Raw genomic sequence first — 22044 nt, forward strand, 5'->3', positions numbered from 1 at the left:
CAGGAACAGCCAAAAGGACTACAAGAGTTGGAGGCTTGACAATGCAAAGGCAAAAAATCAACATTAGAGAATCGAGTATGAGAAAGAATAACACATATGTGGACCATGAGCAAAGGTAAGAGAGACAAACTCAAACACCAAAATATGATTCAAGGAACAAAATCAACCCCAAAAACGGGAAGAGATATAGGAGAAGGTAGTCAAAGGAGATCAATGGGAGTTGCTTGCAACCCTCGAGACTAAGGACTTAAGGAGCTCATGGCAAAAGGAACCATTCATTACAAATCACATAAGGAGGAGGAAGTCAGAGGAAGAAATTGTCTCCTACAACATTGGCAAAGGTACCCATAGAAGGAAGCCCAACTAGTTAGAAATAAATTAGAAGGGATCAAAGCAAGACTAGTACATGGAGGAAGGTGAAACAGGACAACCACAGCATGTTGACAAAAGCATCAATTTTGAACAATCACGCACAAAGAGTGAAAAGCATGGAAGGATGCAAGAACGGTATGTGTATACATACATACATATGTATATGTATTGTATATACATATACATAAATATATGTATATATGCATACATATATACATATGTATATATGCACACACACACGCACGCACGCATATATGCATATACATACATACATACATATGTGTGTGTATATATATACATATATATATATATGTATGTATGTATATATAGACATATATATACATACATATATATATATATATGCATGTATGTATGTATGTATGTATGTATAGACATATATATACATATGTATATCTAGACATATATATATGTATGTATAGACATATATATACATATGTATATCTAGACATATATATATGTATATATAGAGATACATACATACATGCATGCATGCATACATATATACATATACACTTTTACCATCACTTTCAAATTGATGTTCCAATTTTTTTTCGTCATTTTTGTTTTTCTTTTTTTACTATGTGCAATATCTACATTCCAATGGAATGGATTAGATTGCTTGCCATAGCGTACTTGGTACAAGTATTCATTTCATTTTTTAAAAGAAATTTAACAATTTGCTTTGCTCGTTTTGACTTTTTTATTTTTTATTTTTACTAGTTTTTTTAGAATTTTTTTTCTTTTTTGTTTAAGAGATAAAAGTTGAAGAGATAAAACAAAGACTTGATATTTATCCTCAAAAAAAATTCGACTTTATTGATAAATAGACTTTTGTTCACACACACACACACATATGTATGTATGTATGTATGTATGTATGTACGTATGTATAAAATTTGTTAAAAATTAAATCGACATCATCAACAGTTTCATTAGCACCACGGGAATTGGTAGTGCCACTCCCAGTAGCTGCTTTTGTTTTGTGTGTTTCATATATTGTTAGTGAGTTAGATGTAACTTATTCAGGTCAATTAGAGTTAGTTAATGTCTTGTTTATATTAAAATTTTAACCTTTTTATGTTTGGTTGGGCTGCTTCACACAGGATTCTACCATTAGTCAGTTTGGCCAATATATACCTAAATGTATTGAGGCTGAAATCTCAGACCTGGCCATAACACTGGCTGGACCTGGACTGGGATCTATATCAAGTCCAAACCAGTAAAGGTTTGGCCAGGGTTCATGCCAAATTTGCAAAAGAGTGTGTAACAATAATCACATATCAAATGAGACCCGTTCATGGGCCTAGGCGAGATGATCCGTCTCTTGGGACTACACATGTTCAATTAAATTGTAAGTGGATTCCACCAGAAGAAGGGTGGATCAAGGCTACTTTTGACGGAGCGTTAAAAGGAAACCCGAGAGAATCTGGTGCAGGGGTGGTGTTCCGGGATTGGAAGGGTAATATTGTAGCATGGGGTGCCAAACGATTGGAGAGGGGTACAAACAATGAGGCTGAGGTGCAAGCAGCACTCTTGGCAGTTGAGTGGGGACTAAAATATGGTTTCAAAAAACTACATTTGGAAGGTGACTCATTGATCATAATCAACGCAATTATTAAAGGGGAAATACAAGCTTGGATGCTAAATAAATATGTTCAAAAGATCAAAAGTGATTTGAATTGTTTTAATGACTTTAAAGTCACTCATGTGCGGAGGGAAGGAAACTGAGTAGCTGATGTGTTATCAAAATGGGCTAGCTCTTTTGACGTAGCACATGAATATCAACTAGAAGATATTTGTAATCTGTTGGATAATGATGTGGGTGAAGATATATTGTTTATGGCATCTCCGAGAATGGTGAATGGACGATGTATTGGATGATGGACAAGGTAATTGGCACGATTTAGAGGTGGAGTTAATGTCGAACCGTGCGGACAGAATGGAAAGAAAAGCTCGGATAGAATACTTATGGAAGTGCAATTATGACCTCAGCCTTTGGCGGCGATGTAGGTCGCTGGGTTTGGGCAATGTGTATGATGCATTAAAAGTTATAATGAATTATGATCGCTCTATTTTCTCATTTTGTCTTCTCACTTTCACTGTAAGAGTTTTGCAGAGAGTGGAGAATACCGTTTTAAAGGTGACGGCACTGTAGCAGGAAGAATATGGAGGCATGCTTCACCTTCAAAACGGTGAAGAAATTAGTGCCATTTGTGGGTAAGGTTTCGAACAGGTGCATACAAGGCCTTTTCCTTCACAAGGATGAAAGATTGACAGAGGCGGTGAAACTCATGCTGGGAGAAGATAATGTGCATATTAGTCACAGATACAGGACTAATATGGAAATTTACTCATTGATTGCTGCTTGGGGTCTTGAATTCGAAGATACTGTGGCAAAGGTTAAACATGTGCTGAATGAATTAATTGCAGATGAATACTTGGGCGATTTGGAATCAATTTTTGAATGGGCTGTCCCGGGTGTTGGCACTGATATCTTGGAAGGAATGGAGGAACATGTGAACCCCATTCCCTTTCTCCGTTGGCTAGAGGATGATATGAAAGCAAGGTGCAAAGCTTCGGCATGGAGAGGCTGCGAGGCTTTCAAGACTTTTGCAGAATTAATGCAGGTTGAAGAAGCCCTTAGAGCGGCGCATGAAGTGGCAAGGGTGGAGATAAGCTGAGAATTGAGACCGAGGGCACGCACAGAGGAGGCGATGCGAGTCCTTGCCAAGTTCAATGAGGAACACGAGAATGATAGTTAGTAGCGTAGCTTGCATTAGCCTATGTTTTTTCAGTTGATTCAAAATCAGCAATAGAAATTTTGTATGTACTGTTTTTTGATCTCTATCGGGCTGAAAATGTGCCCACGAAACTGTTTCGAGTCGCACGATTTTATTTGCAGTAGCTACTGGGTGATACAGGGATTTGATTTTGTGTTAGATTTGGAGGGTGGTTTTTTGTAGATGTTTTGGATGGAGATTATCAGAACTATGTACTTTTTTGATATGGCATATTAATAAAAAACTTATTACCGACCAAAAAAAAAAATAATCACATGTCAAATGGCTCTTACCAATCAACCTCCACTGAATGCTAGTAAGACTAAAAATTATACAAGAAGCAGATACTTACTTTCTTGGCGTTCAGCAGCTGAGAAAAACTCATAAACATCTTCCAGCGTTCTAGGATCTTTCTGTACATTTATATCTGATCCAAAGGAACTGCAACTTAAAGACAGAGTAAAGGACAAGAGTATAAGCATATGCACTCTTAAATAACTGAAAATATATGTCGCATAGCAGATAATGACCTTAATTTATCTAATTGCCAAACACAATACAGACAATGTCTGCCTGGTTTAGAAATAAATGTACAATATGATTCAAAAACACCAAAATGTCGAATTCCAAATCTAAGAGCACTAAAAACTTTCCAATTAATAACTATTAATCAAAGACTCACGCATTATACAGAAACAGTTACAACATTGTAGAGGAGATACAAGCAATGTTTTTGAAGCAACAATTGTATTTTATGAGCAACATTCACCTTGAGTTAAGAGTGAAAGGCCGTCTAGAAGACACACGACCAGTGCCTTCTCTTCTTATCCGGGAATGTGGGAAAGGTTCATTGGGATCGATATTCTCCTTAAACGATTCAGGTTTCTGAGCCATTCCTTCATTGTAATCAGGCTGTTCACTTTCAGACTCGCAAAATATTTGTGTATCAACATTTGTTCCTGATATATTAAGCCCTGGTATGTTAGCTAAAATTGTATTTGCCTGTTCAGCATCTTTGGCAGTCATTTTCAATGCCTACAAACCACAAATTCCAAATGTATCTTGATCACGATGCACAGAAATAAAGATAATATTGATAAAGCTATCAAACTGGAATTGAAATCAGTATCCAAATGAACTACATATAAATGATGTACACCATAACATGCAATTTAAGCTTTAAGGTAAAACCTATATTTCATGCTATATAAAAATTCAAGCATCAAAATGAACACCACTTTTCCCAAGGTTAATTGTGATAAGCTTAACACTACAAAGACAATTTAACAGCATAATAACTATAATAGCCCTGACTTGCAACTGGAAAAATATGTTCAACGCAAGTACACCACAAAAAACATATGCTCCACAGCATTGGGCAAGCAGGGGACAGCGAGATGAGTTTTAGGTTTGGCAATCTGCAAAAGCAATGTACATACATATATATGTGTGCATGTATGTTTGCATATGTGTATACATGTATACCTACATATATTTATATGTAGGTATACATGTATACACATATGCATACATATACATATATGTACACATGCATATATATTCACATACATACATATATAGACATATTTATATACATAAATGCATACATTCACATATGTATGTATATGTGTATATATACATATATGTATGTATATGATATATATACACATACATATATAGATATAGTATAATTGATACATATGAATGTATATATATATATATATGTGTGCATATGCCATTTATACTATAGTGTTGTAAATTATAACCTCCTTTACAATTTCACACTCGTTTTTGGACCCTTGCTTTAGTATGCCCTCCCATAGCTCATTTTGAGCCTTTTCTTCGCCGTGTTATTAGAATATTGTGATGTTTCTTTAATGGTCATCTTAGTCATCTTAGTCGTCTTTAGGTAGTTTCTATTTCTCGCTTTAGTTTATGATCGTTTCTTTTAGAAACATCATCTCTTGTAAATTCTTTATACAGAGCTCTTGCTCTATTGTTAATATAATATTGAACATTTTAACATGGTATCAGAGCCCGTCTAAGCCTGTCTCCCTCACGAGAGGGCTCAGGTTTTCGGGAAGGCTTTTCTAGCTCTCTGTTTTGGTACGGATTCACAAAGGCTTTTCCAGCTCTCTAGTTTGAGGAAGTTCTTGCCTTTGAAATTCTAGCTGAGTAGGCCTATGCGCAACGCTGATGCTAAGAACATCCTATGCTAGGGCATTGTCAAAAACATTATCTTGAGGCTGATTTCCCGAAGTCCCTTGGGCAAACATTTCCACTTCTCGTGCATTGGAAGAACTAGCTAGGAATTGGACCCCTTCCACTCTTACTCGTTTCTGTTGTGGTTTTGCCTGGTGGACTTCTTGCTAAACATCTGGCTGGACCTCCAGTTGAACATTTGGCTAAACCTCCTTCCTTTTCCTTGTCTTCGGCTTCTGTGGGGCACTCTTTCCCTCACTAGGTCCAGCTCTTCGCTATGGAATTTCTCCTTCTTCAAATTGGGCCTGTGACGATCCCTCTATGGCATCACTATGGGAATCCAAATTTCCGATTAACTGGTAGCTTAAACTAATATTCCTTTCCTTTAGCGCCCTCACATGTTGATCAACCCACTGCCTGGTGAACTTCAAAAATAGCCTAGCTAAAATGTTTAAGTCATCCACCTTGGGTTCTGACCAATCTAGCAACTGGATGGGATGGTCCTTGACTTTTCCAAACTCCGGCTACACTACGTTTGTATCCTCTTTCACCTGATCCGAAACTTGTACTATTTCACCGATCCTGATCATGTTGAGGGGCAGTCTGCAAAACATTTTCTTCCTGACCTCAAGGTCATCCTTGGCACTAGCCCAAAAATCTTTGAGGTGAAACTTATGCACAAACTTTATTCTAGCTACCTTCCAAATTTTATGATATAGATCAAAGTAGGATCAAGATGTGTAGAATGGTAACTGGTAGAATGCCAATTCCTCCGCTGCCTTTTCAGCTGCCGCTAGGTTCAAGCACAACTCTATATAATCGCCCAAGGCAATTGGGAATTCTACGAACAGCTTTCTCTTCTTTTGGATTTGGTCATATGTTGTCAACTGTCTAACGAGTTCCAACAACACCAATTTGTTCAAGGGATATCTTGGCAGCTTGTATGGCTGGTAGGAAAATCCCTGTGTCCTAGTATAAGTAAACTTTGGAAACTGCAGGAACACAGCTCCAAACTTCTACACCAATGCCCTAGCCTTTGGTGACGCCCTTGTATGGAACTCATTAAGCATCAACCTGGTTACGTACATGGTAAAGGTGTCATTCAACAATTTGAATGAGCTAGTATTGTGTAAGTGCAGCTAGGGATAGCATTCATGGACCTTCTATTGTGCAGGTCTGCATCCCATGGGCCCACTTCCTGGCAAACCATCAAACCCACTCATCCTTGCGAGTGAATAAATCACATAGGAGTTCATGTAAAAGGATTGGGTCCTCTTTTCCTTAAGATCCTTAAACAATTCATGCACACAATGGCTGATCAATCTGGCCCAATCCACTAATCCATTGGCATTCATGACTTCGCCAATGAAGAAAAACATCCAAGTTTCAAAGTTGATGGCCTACGGACACCCCATAATTCTACTCAACATCATCAATAAGTCCACATATTCTTGCTTGAATTCGAAAACAATGAGCTACTTGGGCATCTTTGAAATGTGGGGTCTTGGCCTCTACATCCAGTTCATGTTGATTGTTTCAGCACATCTGTCAAAATCTGCATCATATATTGCTTTTGCTTTTTCCTTAGTCCTATAAGTCATGGAATGACCATCTGGAATTCCAAAGGTTTCCTCAATAGCTTCGGCAGTCAAGTGGGCAAGGCGCTTTCCTCCTATCGTTAGAATTGCCCTTCTTTCCGGATTGTAGTGCTTTGCACATTCCAAGATCAATTCCGGACACTGAATGGCTGGAGGAAAACCAGCTACCGCAACAATTCCACTTTGAACAATTATGATTGCGATAGGCGATGGATTACGTCCAACTGTTCCATACATCCAGATCTGAAAAGAAGCTAAGTTGAAAGTTCCAAGATTAATGTCGCTAATCTAATCCACTTGGACACAATTTTAGACTCCGGAAGGAATCCCTTCATCTCATTTTTAATCTGTGCCTACCTGGAAATAGTCGTTGCTTTGCCTGACTCTGCCATTCCTCCACGATCAACTTCTGAAAAGGGAATAAGGAATTCTTCAAGCCTGACTCTTGCTACTTCTCTCCAACTTTAACCTTTTCTCCAAATTCGCACATGAGAAATGAATTGCATTTGCTTGCTTAAATAGAATTCTTTCACCAACTTGCCAAGTTGGCGAAAGACCAAAAAATGGCAATTGTTTTAATGACGCGTCATACTTTCCTCTTCAACATGCCATGCAAACAGGTTCCACCTTTGTCATTGAGTTTCAAAATGGAAATTTCCATAAATGGCTTGAGTTATGAGACATAACTTGGAATATTCTTTTCTTTTGTTGCCAACTCGCTGATTTTTCCATTTTTTTGAATTGTGAAGAAAGATTTATTTGAGATTTTGACTTTTATCCACTTGGCGAAAAACCCTAGGAGAGAAAACTTCAAGAGAGAGAAAATTTGATTCATGAAGAATTTTCTTGAAATTTCGAATGTGCCTTGCTCTGGAGGAGATTTTTCATCAATTTTCAACATCTACTTTTTTAGGAACTTTCCAAAGTTAGGGTTGCAGGGTCCAAGAGAGAGAAAATTCTCTCACGAATCCAAATCTGAAAAAAATTGAAATTTGGATGAATTTTGATGCCCAAAAATAGATTTTTCAAAATCTTTCCCAAGGGGATTTTCCTGTTCAATCCATCCTTGACTTGCCATGGAATTCATCTTTCTTCCTTAGGCGCTGGAACTCACTTGTGGAGGAATTTTGATTTCTTGTTTTTCCTTGACCTCTTGGGATTCATGCCCATCCTTGTCTTTGGATGCTAATTTGCTAGCATGGAGGAATATTCACCTTGGCTCATTTTTCCACGACCCCCTTCATTTGGCGCCTGTTGATGTGTTTTTTATGCACATGCGAACACAGAATAAAATACCTAAGGGTACCTTATCCTCTCTTCAGTAAAGTTTCCCGACTGTTGAAGATTTTACCGAAGGATCAATCGAGGCAACTCCAAGGTTCTTGTATGTAGGGTCTCTACATGTGGATAAGCTTCTTGTGGTATGATGTGATTTTGCTGGAATCACAAGGGGACTTACATTCGACGACCTGAACGTCTGATTTGCTAGAATCACAAGATTTCACTAGCCTAGATTTTTTATAAAAAGGAAAAACAGATGAGGGCGAGGGAAGGATCTAATTTTGACACTAAGAATGTAGGAGCAATGAATGACCTATGATGAAATTCTAACTAAGTCTTGTTTTGACATCCTAGGACCATCTCCACAAGGTTAGTGCGATCTTCGAAGGAAAGCTTTATGATGTTCAGATCATCGCTACAGGCATAGACACCATCAGGCTGATGCATATCAGTGAAGAAGCGACAATTGAAGTTAGGTTTAAGCTGAATGATTCCAATTGACTACACAAGGCAAGTCTGCAATCAACAAACTGTTAGTAGTATGGATATACAAATTTCACCATCAATCAAACACATTTATTCCACTCATCTAATAACATGAAATCAAATCTGAGAAGTATAGAGACCATGCAAATTATTGAATCGACCTATAGATTTCACCATTTCTTCAATGAAGTTTACAAGTCTTTTACAACAACATCTTGGCAACAATCTTTGCCTTCTCTTTCTATTCTACTCTAACTGCTATTCTATTTGCTATTAATCATTAGCTATTCTAACCTCTATGAACTAACTATTAATCTTCTAACTATTGACTAACTATTAGCCTTTACAAATGAGGAGCCAGGACTTATATAGCGCCCTCGATACAATTCAATGGCTTAGATCAACTTGAGATCAATGGCCGAGATTTTACAATGAAAACCCTAATTAGGGTTTGTTACAACAAACTCAATTCTGGCCAATGAAATAATTGCATTATTTGGACACATGTCTTCTCTGGAATATTCGACCAATGGAGAACCGGGGTAGGTACATCAAAGTTTGTGTCATCTTTGAGGAGTCAGGTACATTGAATCTGGACACGCTGAGATGGACCAATCTGACTGGAGGAGTGATGACTGGGATGCCACCTTGTCAGACACTTGTAACCTGGTAGATGCTCAATTTGATGATGCTGAGAAGATAATTTTAATTAACTCTTCTGAAACTATCTGCTTCTTCAGCAGGCCCTTGCTTTAACCTCTTTTGTCTTTGATGTGCAAGATGGATGGTGTACCTTTCCTTCAAATGTTGGACTGGAAGATGTCGTCCTTGCTGATGCTAGACTAGAGAAGGTCGTCCTTGTTGATGCTGGACTGGAGAAGGTCGTCCTTGTCTTAGCTCGGTCTTCTTTTAACTGCAAGACAAACTGAAAGATGATTAAGGACACATAATAAATTCATTTCAACATAGCACTTTCTACCTTAAATCATCAACAAGAAGATGTTAAAATGAAGCTTTCTCAATATTCTTTCTAGGGACAGGACCTATAAGGATTTCGCCCTGGACCCTCTGGAAGGGTCAGGAGCGAAATTTGCATTCCTGGCTCAAATTGTTCTCACTTTGCAACCGTACTTGCTTAGATACATGCCCAAGGACGCCCTCATTCACAACCAACACCAATCTTGATGCAAATTTGGGGCAAAAGAGAGGTTTTTAAGAATTTCGCTCTGGACCCTTTGGAAGGGTCAGGAGCGAAATTCACTTTTTAGGACAAAATCTATCATGTTTCCTCTCCAAAATACCTTCCAAGGCGAGCACACACTAGTTTTCCTTCCTTCAGAGCCCAGGGATCCACGCCTTGACCTCTATCATGAGCAATTTGAGTGAAATTGGGAATTTCGCTCTGGACCCTCTGGAAGGGTCAGGAGCGAAATTCACCTTTTAGGTCACAACTCTTCATTTTCTTCACTTCAATTCATCTTGCAGGGCAAAGTAACATCATTTCAACCTCAACTACACCTTAGGACTCCTAGTCTTGACTTGACACAAGGAGGAAATAGGTAGATGAAGAATTTCGCTTTGGACCCTTTGGAAGGGTCAGGAGCGAAATTCACCTTTTGGCTCAAAACTCACACTTTTGAAGGTCAAACATCTTTCCAAGGCATTCCAAATAGCTTTTCTCACCCTAGTCTAGGCTTGACTTAGCACAAAATTTGGAGGATAAGATGGTTTTTAGGATTTTCACTCTAGACCCTTTGGAAGGATCAGGAGCGAAAATCTTATTTTAGGCTTATTTCCTCATCTTTTCAACTCCAATCCACCTCCAAGATCAAGGACACATCGCCTCACTCCTATCTAGGCCATAAAAACCAAAAAACTTGACTTGATTTGCAAGGAAAAAAGGGTGATCCTAGGAATTTCGCTCTGGACCCTTTGGAAGGGTCAGGAGCGAAATTCTCATTTTGGCTTCAAAATTTGCATTCTTGGTGACTAAAATCCACTCTAAGGCAATCCAAATGACTTCTCTCACCCTTGTCCAGGTTTGACTTTGCTCAAATTTTGGAAGAAATGATGGTTTTTAAGATTTTCGCTCTGGGCCCTTTGGAAGGGTCAGGAGCGAAAATCACTCTTTAGGCTCAATTCCTTCACATTTGATAATCATTGATAGGTCAAAGTTATTTCTAAGGACCTCTCCCATCAAAACTCACCTTAGTCAGCACTAGGCTTGGCACAAAATTGGGAAAAAAGGTGGTTTTGAGAAAATTCGCTCTAGACCCTTTGGAAGGGTCAGGAGCGGATTTCTTGATTTAGGCTTATTCCTTCATCATTTCAAGTTGAATTCACCTCAAAAGGCTAAAAAAACACTTCTCTCACATCCAACCCAAGTTTGACTTGATTTTGGAAGGGAAAATAGGTGATTGAAGAATTTTCGCCCTGGACCCTTTGGAAGGGTTAGGAGCGATTTTCATCATTTGGCTCAATTCCTTCAATCTTGATAATCATTGGCAATTTGGAGTCATTCCTAAGGCCTTCTTTGATCCTAATCCACACTAGATTTGGCATGAAACTAAGGGAAAAGATAGGTTTTGCACAATTTCGCCCTGGACCCTTTGGAAGGGTCAGGAGCGAATTTCCCTTTCTAGCCTAAAATCATGATTTTTTCAAACAACAATCAATTCAAGGGCAATCTCAAGGACATCCCTCACCTTAGTCTAGGCATGGCTTGGCACAAATCTTGGAGAAAAGGATGGGTTTTAGGATTTTCGCTCTGGACCCTTTGGAAGGGTCAGGAGCGAATTTCCCTTTCTAGACCAAAATCATCATTCTTTCAATCCCAATCTTCATTGCAAGGTAAAATCTCATCTCTCTTCGCCCTAGGAACAAGGTTTTAAGCTCAAGCAAGGTTAAAAATATAGGCTTGTAAGGAATTTCGCTCTGGACCCTTTAGAAGGGTCAGGAGCGAAATTTCCTTCCTTGGCTAAAACACTCATTCCTCAACTCTTTCAAACATTCCCAAAGGCCACAACATGTTCATTCTCCCTTTCAACATGCCTTGGACATCAAAATTTGGTCGAACAAGGGAGGAAATGAGTCTTAGGTAGATTTTCGCTTTGGACCCTTTGGAAGGGTCAAGAGCGAAAATCTTGAGTTAGGCTTTGATTGCTCATTCTTCAAACTTCAATCTTCTCTAGAGGCAAACATTGATCATTTTCCACCTAAGGAACAAGGTTTCAAGCCCAAACAAGGTAGCAAATGAGGTTTGTAAGGAATTTCGCTCTAGACCCTTTGGAAGGGTCAAGAGCGAAATTCTCTTTTGGGCTAAAATCTTGATCTTCCAAATCATCCCACTCCCTCTCAAGGCAAGAACATACTAATTCCTCCTTCATCATGCCAATGCCTAGCCAAAACAAGAAAACAAGAGATATAAGGATTTTCACTTTGGACCCTTTGGAAGGGTCAAGAGCGAAAATCATGTTTTGAGCTTGATTCTTGACCTTTTCAACTCCAATCCTCTTTGGGAGGCAAACATAGATCCTTCCTCTTGCATTTCCACCGAGATCCTAACTTTAGCCAAGGGAAAAATGAGTGTTTTCAAGAATTTCGCTCTAGACCCTTTGGAAGGGTCAGGAGCACAATTCACTTTTTACGCTAGAATCCTTCATTTTTTCACCTCCAATACTCTCTAAAAGGTAGCTAACATCATTCTTCACCCAAGGGACAAGGTTTGTGGTCTAAGCAAGGTCAAAAAATAGGTGTGTAAGGAATTTCGCTCTGGACCCTTTGGAAGGGTCAGGAGCGAAATTCACCCTCCTGGACAAAATCCTCTCTCTTCAACGCTTCAAACGTTCTCAAAGGCAAAAAACATGTCCAATCTCCCTTTCATCATGTCTTGAATGTCAAAATTTGGTCAAACAAGGAAGGGAATGAGGTCTAGGAAGATTTTCGCTCTGGACCCTTTGGAAGGGTTAGGAGCGAAAACCTTAGTTTATGCTTGATCACTCACTTTTCCAACTCCAAACTACCTCAAGAAGCAAACTTAGATCATTTTCCACCTAAGGAACAAGGATTGGAAACCAAACAAGGTAGCAAAAGAGGTTTATAGTGAATTTCACTCTGGACCCTTTCGAAGGGTCAGGAGCGAAAATCATCCTTGGGCTCAAATCCTGACTGCATTTTCACATTTCCTCATTCAAACAAGCGTTTTTACCTTCATTCAAGCCTAGGAATGCGTTAGTTCTAGGTTTTGGTCAAAGTAGAATGTCTTATGGAGAATTTCGCTCTGGACCCTTCGGAAGGGTCAGGAGCGAAATTTGACATTTTGGTCTCTCCGTCAGGATCATTTTATGGAATATAACATTAAAGTATAAGTGACATTTCCTTATATCTTTCTTATTTCTTATACTTTAAGTTATATTCCATATATACTGTCAGGATGTTTGAGAGTGGTTTCAGACCTCCAGGAGTTATATTGCAAAATCTAGTTTTTGGAGGATTCTTCAGTTTTCCAGACAGTCAAATTTCAGGATCAGGACATTCCAGACAGCCAAATTTCAGAGCATTTGAAGACCAGGATGACATTCTAGACTTCATCACTCACCAACTTGACCTAACTCGGACCTTCAAAGAGGATATTCACTCACCAAGCTTCATTGACCTCCTCGAACTCAAACAAGACACCATTAGCAACGAGAGCAAAACCAAGCCCTAAGGAAGACTATCAAAGAAACCCTAATTCTGGGGCCCCAAAGACTCAACCTAACTCAAGCAGAGCCTGCCATCCTAGTGATCCCCCTAGCGACACTCGAAAAGCAAAGGTTAACAGACAAGACCCTAAAAACCCTAGAAAAACAAACCCCAGAAAGCAAAAAGTAGGGGTCCCCATTTGCAATGGGGCGATTTGTGAATACGTCAGAACAGCACCCTCCATTCATCTTCGGCACTAATTTCATAAAGTGAAGGAATTTGAAGTTTTAGCATTTTCCATGGTCACCTCCAGTTGGTGCCCTAGCACAAACTTGAGTGCTAGTTTGCTATCATGGAGGAATTCTTCCATCGTTTGACTTTCCTTGACATCTCCAATTTGGCGCCACTCTACACACTTGGGCACTATTTGCACATCATGGAAGAAACTTGACTTTGAAGAATTTTCCTTGGCACCTCCATTTTGGCGCCCTTGCACAAACTTGGGCACTCATACACCCTAGTGGAGAAATTTCAACTTATTAACTTTTTCCATCTCTCTCTTCATTTAGCGCCCTATAACCACCTTAGGCGTTGTTTAGGCATGATGGTAGAAAAAATTGGTGTTGAGGAAAATTCCTCCACACCCCCTCTTGAGCGCTCTTCTTCTTCTTTGGGCGCTAAAAACACTTGAGCAAGGAATTTTGGTGGGGTGGAGGAAATTCTTCCATCACCCCACTTAAGTGCCCTACCTTTTACTTGTGCCCAAATCCACCATGCTAGGGAATTTTGGATTTTCTAGATCATACTCGCATTCTCCTTCCTTGGCAAGTATTCTTACTTGATTCCTCATCCATCCTTAGTCAATTTTTTCTTTCCTCAATAGCTAGATTCAAGATGCCACATTTGGAATTGGAGTGGTTTTGTGCCAGATGTAGAAGATTTTTAATGCTTTTCACTTCTAGAATGGGCATCCATACTTAGCCAATTTTTTTTATCACCTAGCCCTTTTTCAAACTTCCAGATTTAGAAATGATCAGGAATGCTCAGTCTTCAGTGTTTGCCTGTGAAGAGCCTACCAAAATAGACTTTCCAAAAATAGAAAGTGTTTCAAAATGTTAGGATTAGGGCAAAACGAGATGCAAGGACAATTATTAAAAATAGAAACTTACAAAAAATAGTAAGTTTGATTTTTGGCAAAATTAGACCAATTCGGGAGGCAGTGAAATCCCTAAAAAATAGGAACTTTCTAAAAATAGAAAGTTGCTCAGAATTCACCCAAATTTCACAGGAACGTTCCTTAAAGAATCCTGATTCCAATGCAACACACAGTTTTTCAAAAACCTTAGAGGAAAGGCCTCAAATTCAAGTCTGAAGGTCAAAACCCTAAAATAGACAAATCAGGGTCCAAACTTAGCCAAATTTGCTCAAATGAGCTACAGACTTGATCAAATTAACCCCCAAATACTTGCAAACTCAAAGGATTGATGAGACTGTCGCGAAAAGACCCCACAAAAAAAAGCCAAAAGACCAAGAGGGCCTAAAAAGTAGGGGGTCCCAAATTTGCAATGGGGTGATGTGTGATTAGGTCACAAGTACCACTGTACAGTTAGGGTTAAATATATAGTAATTGTTCTCTCAAACAATCATTTGTCACAAGTTACCAGCTCCTTTTATAATGTTGGTGATTGCCTTTTCACATCTTTAGCTTTCTATTTTACAGACATTACATGATTCTTGATATACGTGATAGAGATTTATAACACTTTGGCAACCACCTGAATGAAGAGGATCTTTGTGCAATATGATCCCAACATCATTAACTAACCTTTGATCTTCTATTGACCTGTACCATGTTGATGAGATAGAAAAATACCTGGAAGGACGGTTAAGGTTTTCTCATTCTCGTCTCCTTCATGTGTTTGTTTCTCGTGCAGTGATTTTTTTTGCATTGAATGCGTAGCTAAATGGCTAGGATTGTCTATCTGCATCTAGTTCTTGACAAGAGCGATTTTAAATTTGTATTTAACCCACATGTAGGTAATACACATGCAATCTTATGTAGTTGTCAAATTCCTGCACAAGGTTGCTAGGAGCCATTCATATACAGCAAATTGCTAAATACAATGAAACAAATATCGTCTTTTCATACATGTTCTCAGCCTCTATTCAATTTTCTCACTTAGATATGTAGTTGGTCCATGGCATGTTGTCTGAAAAAGGATTGTTAAGATGTGAGTTGCAAATAGATGATTGCCTAGAGTTTTTTTCAACAGTGCTTTTTTCCATTGTGTGTTTCTTAAATGCAGAATTATTAAGGCAGTGTGTTACATAATTTGCTTGTAAGGCATATTTTGGGTAAGCCGATGCCTGCAGTGTTGGGGATTCCCTAAGGCTAAAAGTCTAAAACATGTTGCTATCTAGTTTCCTTTTTTACAAATCGAGGGAAAATGAAAGCGTCTGTGTTATACAAAGTTTGTGTGAATTCCTAATAACCAAAATGCATATATGATATGCTAGAAAACAAGAAACCATAAGGCATTTGTCTAATTAGTGAATGATGACTGGTGTCACACCCTTCTTGTGTGCATACAAACTACTAATCCTATCAAATGATGTAGTTGCCAATGTGCCCTCCAATCCATGTCCCTAAGCTGAGGCAAGAAAACAAAAATCAGTTGCTTGCCTATGAACAAGAAGTCAACATGGTGTAACCACACCAAACAGCTAGTGGATACTTTTAATTTTCATTTAACTAAAAAACATAGGTGGAAATTTAGAACCCAATATGTGAATCCTGCAACCATGGAATGGATTTAATTTGGAAAGCTAAAGCAATTTGGGCATTGACAATGAAGTCGATCAACATGGATATTTGGTTTTAGATTTAACAGTCCATCGATGTATGTTAAATTCGAAGAATGGAAACAAAAAATGACCTCCAAGGAGAGTTAAGCAAAGAGAATGGTATGAAGCCAAATTTCTGATAGAAGAAATGATTGCTATGCAACTGATCCCAGATGAATCAAAAGCATCCTACTGCATGCTACTTGACTACTATAAACAGATTCACATGTTTAAAAATTTGGGCAATATATGATTTTTTTAGAAAATATAACTTAAAACCTTCTGGGTGGAAAACCTTTGATCTGATGGATGATGCATGCCTTGTAGGATTCTGAATATCATGTTTTATCATACTTTATATAAGAATTAACATTGTGCATTTGTGCAGGAAACCTACATAGTCCCACTATTAATTTTCAATATCGATGTGTTGAAGGAGTTAAGCAAAAGCAAATGTTAAGATGCAGTTGATGATTGGTCCAGACAATAAAATTATTCCAGTTCCTTTGGCCTTAATTCAGATCAAATCCTTTTGACATCTAGGAAGTCATTTACGTAGCAACTCCATTGCCATGAGTAAAAAAAACCGTGTGCACCTCCATAGCATAAGTTTGTAATAGATCCTGATACATGCAACAATGATACTTTAGAAGTCCCCTGCTGATTAGAGAGTTAAACTTTAAAATAAAGAGACTGACAAAAGTCATTAATCAAGGGAGAGTTGGTGTTGGATGCTATCAAAGGCAATCAATCCACCAAACATGCAGGTTTCCAGACATTGATGGCCTAAGGAGGATAAATATAGTAAACAACAGATATAAAATATAAAAAGATGATAACATTAGTGTGTATTATTGATGCAGCCTCTGCGAGCTTTACACATGAAGAGTTCACTAAATTGACATTTTTTGTTTGTCTTGTATACATGTTAGGCTAGTTCTATGGTAATTGGTTGCTAAAATCTTCTTTATTTTTCTAGTATGTACTGGCAATCATGATAGTAAATGGTGCCTAAAGCAAAGGTACATATGATAAGAAAAATTTGGATATTCTCAAGTTTGACTTCAATCAAGCAATATATTATCAGCATTAAAAACTTCTTGAAGGAAAAGGAGCTTCTCTTTTCAGAAAACAATAATATGTAATTTTGGGTGAACCAATGGTGATGCAGCAAAGGAAATTTATAGATCTCTCTTTTACTCTCCAAACCTAGCTTTGCACAAGGAAATGGAGATGTTAATAACTATGAATGCATATGCATCAGAGTTCTGTAATGTTTTCAATGTTCACTGATCCTACTAAGCTTGGTTGTGATAAAGTTTTTCCTCAGGCCTATTATCATCTCAACAAGACAACCTCCTACAAAAGTGCATTCAGTTCCAAGAAAAACTGGACTGTAATATTCCATCTATAACTAAATGCTGCTTCACATGCTATCTCTTCTAATGGACTTGGATCTTATTGACCCTCTTAGTTTAATGCTTTTTTCTGTGGTATTCTAGATGAAGCTTTCATTTAGTCATTTAGAAGTTAGTGATTGTAGTTTCTTCATAATTGTGGCTTTGTCTATTCAGTTGATTTCCAAAGTGACTGGCCTCTTCTCCGATAGTTCCAAAGTGAATATGACACAGCTATGAATTAGCCTCAACTTATGTGATGTTTCTTATAACTTGTGCTCTATCAGTATTATTGGCGATGCCAGTTCCTCAAGTATCTTTCATCATATTTTGCAAACTGACACTCCACAGTTTGCCTCTGTATATATTGAATTGAATTTAAGTTAGAGACGCTCGAAGCTCAAATGATAGGCCACACTAATTAGGGCACGTCAATTCAAGGCTCAAATACAGATGAATTCTAAAATAGGAGCTACGCACAAGTGACTGCAGACAAGGTAGTTTGCGGTGCCTTCGGGATTACACCAAATTGTAGGAAGAAACATACCAGCACTGAAAACAGTAAATGCCTAGCAGTCTCAACCCTAGAGAGATTTCTAACCTCAACTGGGCGTCAACTCAAGTCTCAAACAGAAAGGGTGCAACAGAGATACTTCCAGTGGGTCACCTATTATGCAACAGACAGACTTCCAGGAGGTCTACTATCATACAATGGGAGGACTTCCAGGAGATTAGCCATCCAAGTACTACCCAAGTTAAAACATGAATAACTGCAGAGTTCTAATAAGATGCAGGCACTCTCACAGGAATCATTCAGTGCTAGCCATATACTGATCTCTACTTGGATATTTCTAAGTTGGTTACCATCAAAAAGTGAATAAAGAAATCAAAAAATTTGGAATATAGTGTTTTTAACATTTTTTCACTCTACGGTTTAAAGTTTAAACCAAAGCTGACCAAAGTTTACCCAACCACCAACTACAATGGGACATGTTAAGGAATAAGGATTGCATGGGAGAAATCTGACACCAGAAACAGTCAGTTGCCAAAAGTTGCAAAGAACCTTTGGAACCAGTCTTTATGTTGGGCTTAAAATACGCTAATAGCCTAATCATCAGAATTGCTGTAATTGTGCCACAGCAATACATAAAAATAACTTCCCTAATCAGTGCTACGAGGGTTTTGGAATGTGGAATCCAAATCAATTCACGGCAAAAGACTGAGCTGGGATATTTGGTGAAGCATTGACAATATTTTACTTCATTGTATCTTCTCACTGGTGGAGTTTTAAGCCCAATTGGCCTACAACAAACCACTATGGAGTTTGAAATAGAGTCATTCAATTTACTTGTAAATATAAGATCACTAAAGTATTGCTAGCTTTTCATTTAAAAGTCAGAAGCTCAGTTAATTGAAATTTGTACCTCTTCACGGAGTATATGATGAAGGTCTTCTTCCAAAGAACCCCAAGATCCAGTCTTTGTATTCAACATGAAATTACACTAACTACCAAAATTGCTAAAAGTTATTCACCAGTTATATTAAAAGCAGCCCCTCTAATCATTAATCTGAGGGTTCCAGATGTCAAGAATTAAAAGCCTCAACAAAATTTCCATTCAGAACTTAAAATATACTGAGGGATTTGATGTGTAATCCAAATAATCAGTTTATTTGTCAATGCAAACAACATTAACAGACATTTAAACATTCTGTTCTTGTAACCTCTTGCAAAAATCCCCAAGATTCGACCTTTGTCCTTGAATTAAAATTGCATCAACCACCACGCTTACTTGAAATTGTAACAATCCATACATAGATATTAGAAATTGAAACCACTACCACAGTCATTTAATGTATGGATTTTAATTTGATAGTTTATGAATAAGCCCTTTGAAATGCATTTTACAGTTTTTATGTTGCAGCCACTCTCAGGTGAAGGTTTTGAGCTCGCCTGTCATAGATCGTACACCTCTTGGGATTTAAACTAGATCCATTTTACTTAACTGTAGAATACATGAAATATTGCCCTAAATTCTACTGATCTTTCAATATCTTTGCTTCTCACTCCTGGTTTGGTTATAGTAAATTCAATCCATGGGCAGCTATTATTCTTACTTTCTATAGCAGCAGCACTGATGTCTTCTTTTTCATTTACCTATTATAAAATATTCGGATTTGAAATTTATAACACAAACCCGGAGAGAATGGCAATGTGTACCTGTTGACTGGGTATATGATGAAGATTATGTTCAAAAAGAAGCCCTAGATTCAGTAATTGTCTTCGAATTGAAAGTAGACTACGCATCTCGTTGTTTAAAGTTGAAATTGTGCCAATGCATTACCTTAAAAACTCCTTCAATTGATTAGTATTAAGAAAATTCTGATGTCCAGGTTCTGAACGAGACTTTGGTGGGTCATTTACATTTTTTTAAACTTATTGTATTCTATCTCAAGGGAGAGATTAAGCTATCTTGGTGTAGAAAATGTCACTATGGTATTTGAACTCAACCCGTATTACATTTCCATGTAATATCATTACAATGCTCCCATTTTTAAAACACTTTTAAAAATGTAACGCAGAGATTCCAGATGTGTGCCTCCTAGCCCATTAAACAAAGAGGGTGTCCTTCAATATCGAGTGCTTTCAATCTAATGACCAGAACACTACTTAAAATTACATTAACCATCAAGATTATTTAAAACCGTGCGGCACCAGTAGGTAAACTTCCTATAATCCCTATATGAGGGTTCTGCAAGTTGTAAGAATCAAAACCCTTGAAAAACTTTTCCTTCCTCAACAATCAAAAAATGAGCTCAGAGAGATTCGAAATGCGTGCCTGCTTGCTTAGTTTACGACCTATAATTATCAAAATTACTAAAAAAAACATGCCACATTCCATAAAAAAATACTTCCCGACGGTTTTGAATTGTCGACCTTTAAATGAGTTTGTTATAGGCTTTGAGGTCGATTGTCATAGATCGTAACGATGGAATTTGCGTTCAAATCGTTTTACATTTTAAAAATAAAACTCAAAGGTATTGCCTTATTTTCAAGACTTCAAAAATAAGCAAGGAGAGAATTTAAATACGTACCTCTTGACTGAGTATATGATGAAGATCTTGTTCAGCATTAAGCGGATCGGTGGATTTTTGGGCGAGCAAACCCTTGAATGAGTTGGGCATCAAAGTAAAAAGAGTTGCTTGCTCAAACAGATCTTGTAGAGAAGAAATCGGTGCTTCTGTTTCTGTTAGGGCAATGCCGCTGCTCCGCTGTAAACTTTCTGGCATCTGGAAATTATGTTTCTGTGTTACTCCTCTGCTGCCCGAAACATGTTACAGCAAATTGATCCAAAGGAGCACGAGTAGAAGGAAAAATAAACTTCGCTGCTGTGTGGAAGGATAATTTTGCGGATGTGCTCAATAAATTTTTCAGGCGGGAACCTCAGAAATTTTCGAATTAGCTGCCCGTTGAATTTCGTCTCATTTATCGGAAATGGCAAATTTTTATTTTCATTATCCCAGGGATATTGTTATAGGACTGTTTTATTAGAGCGGCTATCTAATATCAATTTAAGGGCCTTTTTTCAAGTGAAGGTTTGATTTGTGCTAAAGATTTATGAGTTGGAATGTTTCAAATATTAGGGGAAGAGCATTAGTAGCCGTCATAGCTAACTTCGCGCACCCACAGATCCTAAACAGTATATCGGATTTTGATTTTTTTTTTAGTTGTTTTCGTATGCGACTTAACTGTTTATAGCTATTGATATGGCTTCTAGGTAGTAACAATGCACGTGTGGAATCAGTTATGCGCTCAAAGGTCAAAAAGTACACATTTCAAAGTGTCACCCGATACCTAACTAAAGATGTTCCAGTAACCGTCAACTCAAAATCGCTAGTACTTGTTGACAAATGTCCCAATAGTGGTGCACAAATGTACCAATAGTGGTACACAAATGGGACAGATGTTCCAATAGTTGTGCACAAATGGGCCAATTAATTACAAAAAATGATCGACTATTGATACAAAACAAATTTATTAATGGTGTTTTCACTATAACGACTATTAGGGGGTCAACATGACAATAAGGTGACGCTTATTGGAACTATGTTATCTATTGGTGCTCTTCCCCTATATTAGTTTTGTGGACATTAAAATTATCTTTTTTCTTTTTTGTCAAATTAAGATGTGAAACAATTGTATTTAATAAGTTTTGATTTTTGATAGATTCTTTGTGGGTCATTTAACTTAATTAAGGATCATATTTTTACAAAGACATTACTAAAAATTTAATATTCTGAATAAGAATCAAATGTAAATCCTAGAAAGTAAGTGTTCCACTTTTAAATTTTTACTAATCTAGATAAATAAATAATTGAGTA

General features: G+C 37.8%; 1 protein-coding gene across 4 annotated transcripts in view; it reads right to left on the reverse strand.

Annotated features, from left to right (window-relative positions):
- LOC131052855 (centromere protein C) overlaps positions 1-21184 on the reverse strand; it is an 81411-nt gene extending 60227 nt beyond the window's left edge. For 2 of the 4 annotated variants that reach the window (XM_057987496.2, XM_057987494.2), the window contains exons 1-3: positions 20758-21184; positions 3943-4208; positions 3526-3620 (exon numbers count right to left, since the gene is read on the reverse strand). In XM_057987496.2, the coding sequence (XP_057843479.2) occupies positions 3526-3620; positions 3943-4208; positions 20758-20952 (556 nt within the window). In that variant the 5' untranslated portion in view covers positions 20953-21184. The remainder of the gene's footprint in view (positions 1-3525; positions 3621-3942; positions 4209-20757) is intronic. The other 2 variants (XM_057987495.2, XM_057987497.2) reach the window with 2 other exon arrangements.
- Positions 21185-22044: the final 860 nt, after the last annotated feature.

Source organism: Cryptomeria japonica, chromosome 6 (assembly GCF_030272615.1).
Source record: "Cryptomeria japonica chromosome 6, Sugi_1.0, whole genome shotgun sequence".
NCBI lineage: Eukaryota > Viridiplantae > Streptophyta > Pinopsida > Cupressales > Cupressaceae > Cryptomeria > Cryptomeria japonica.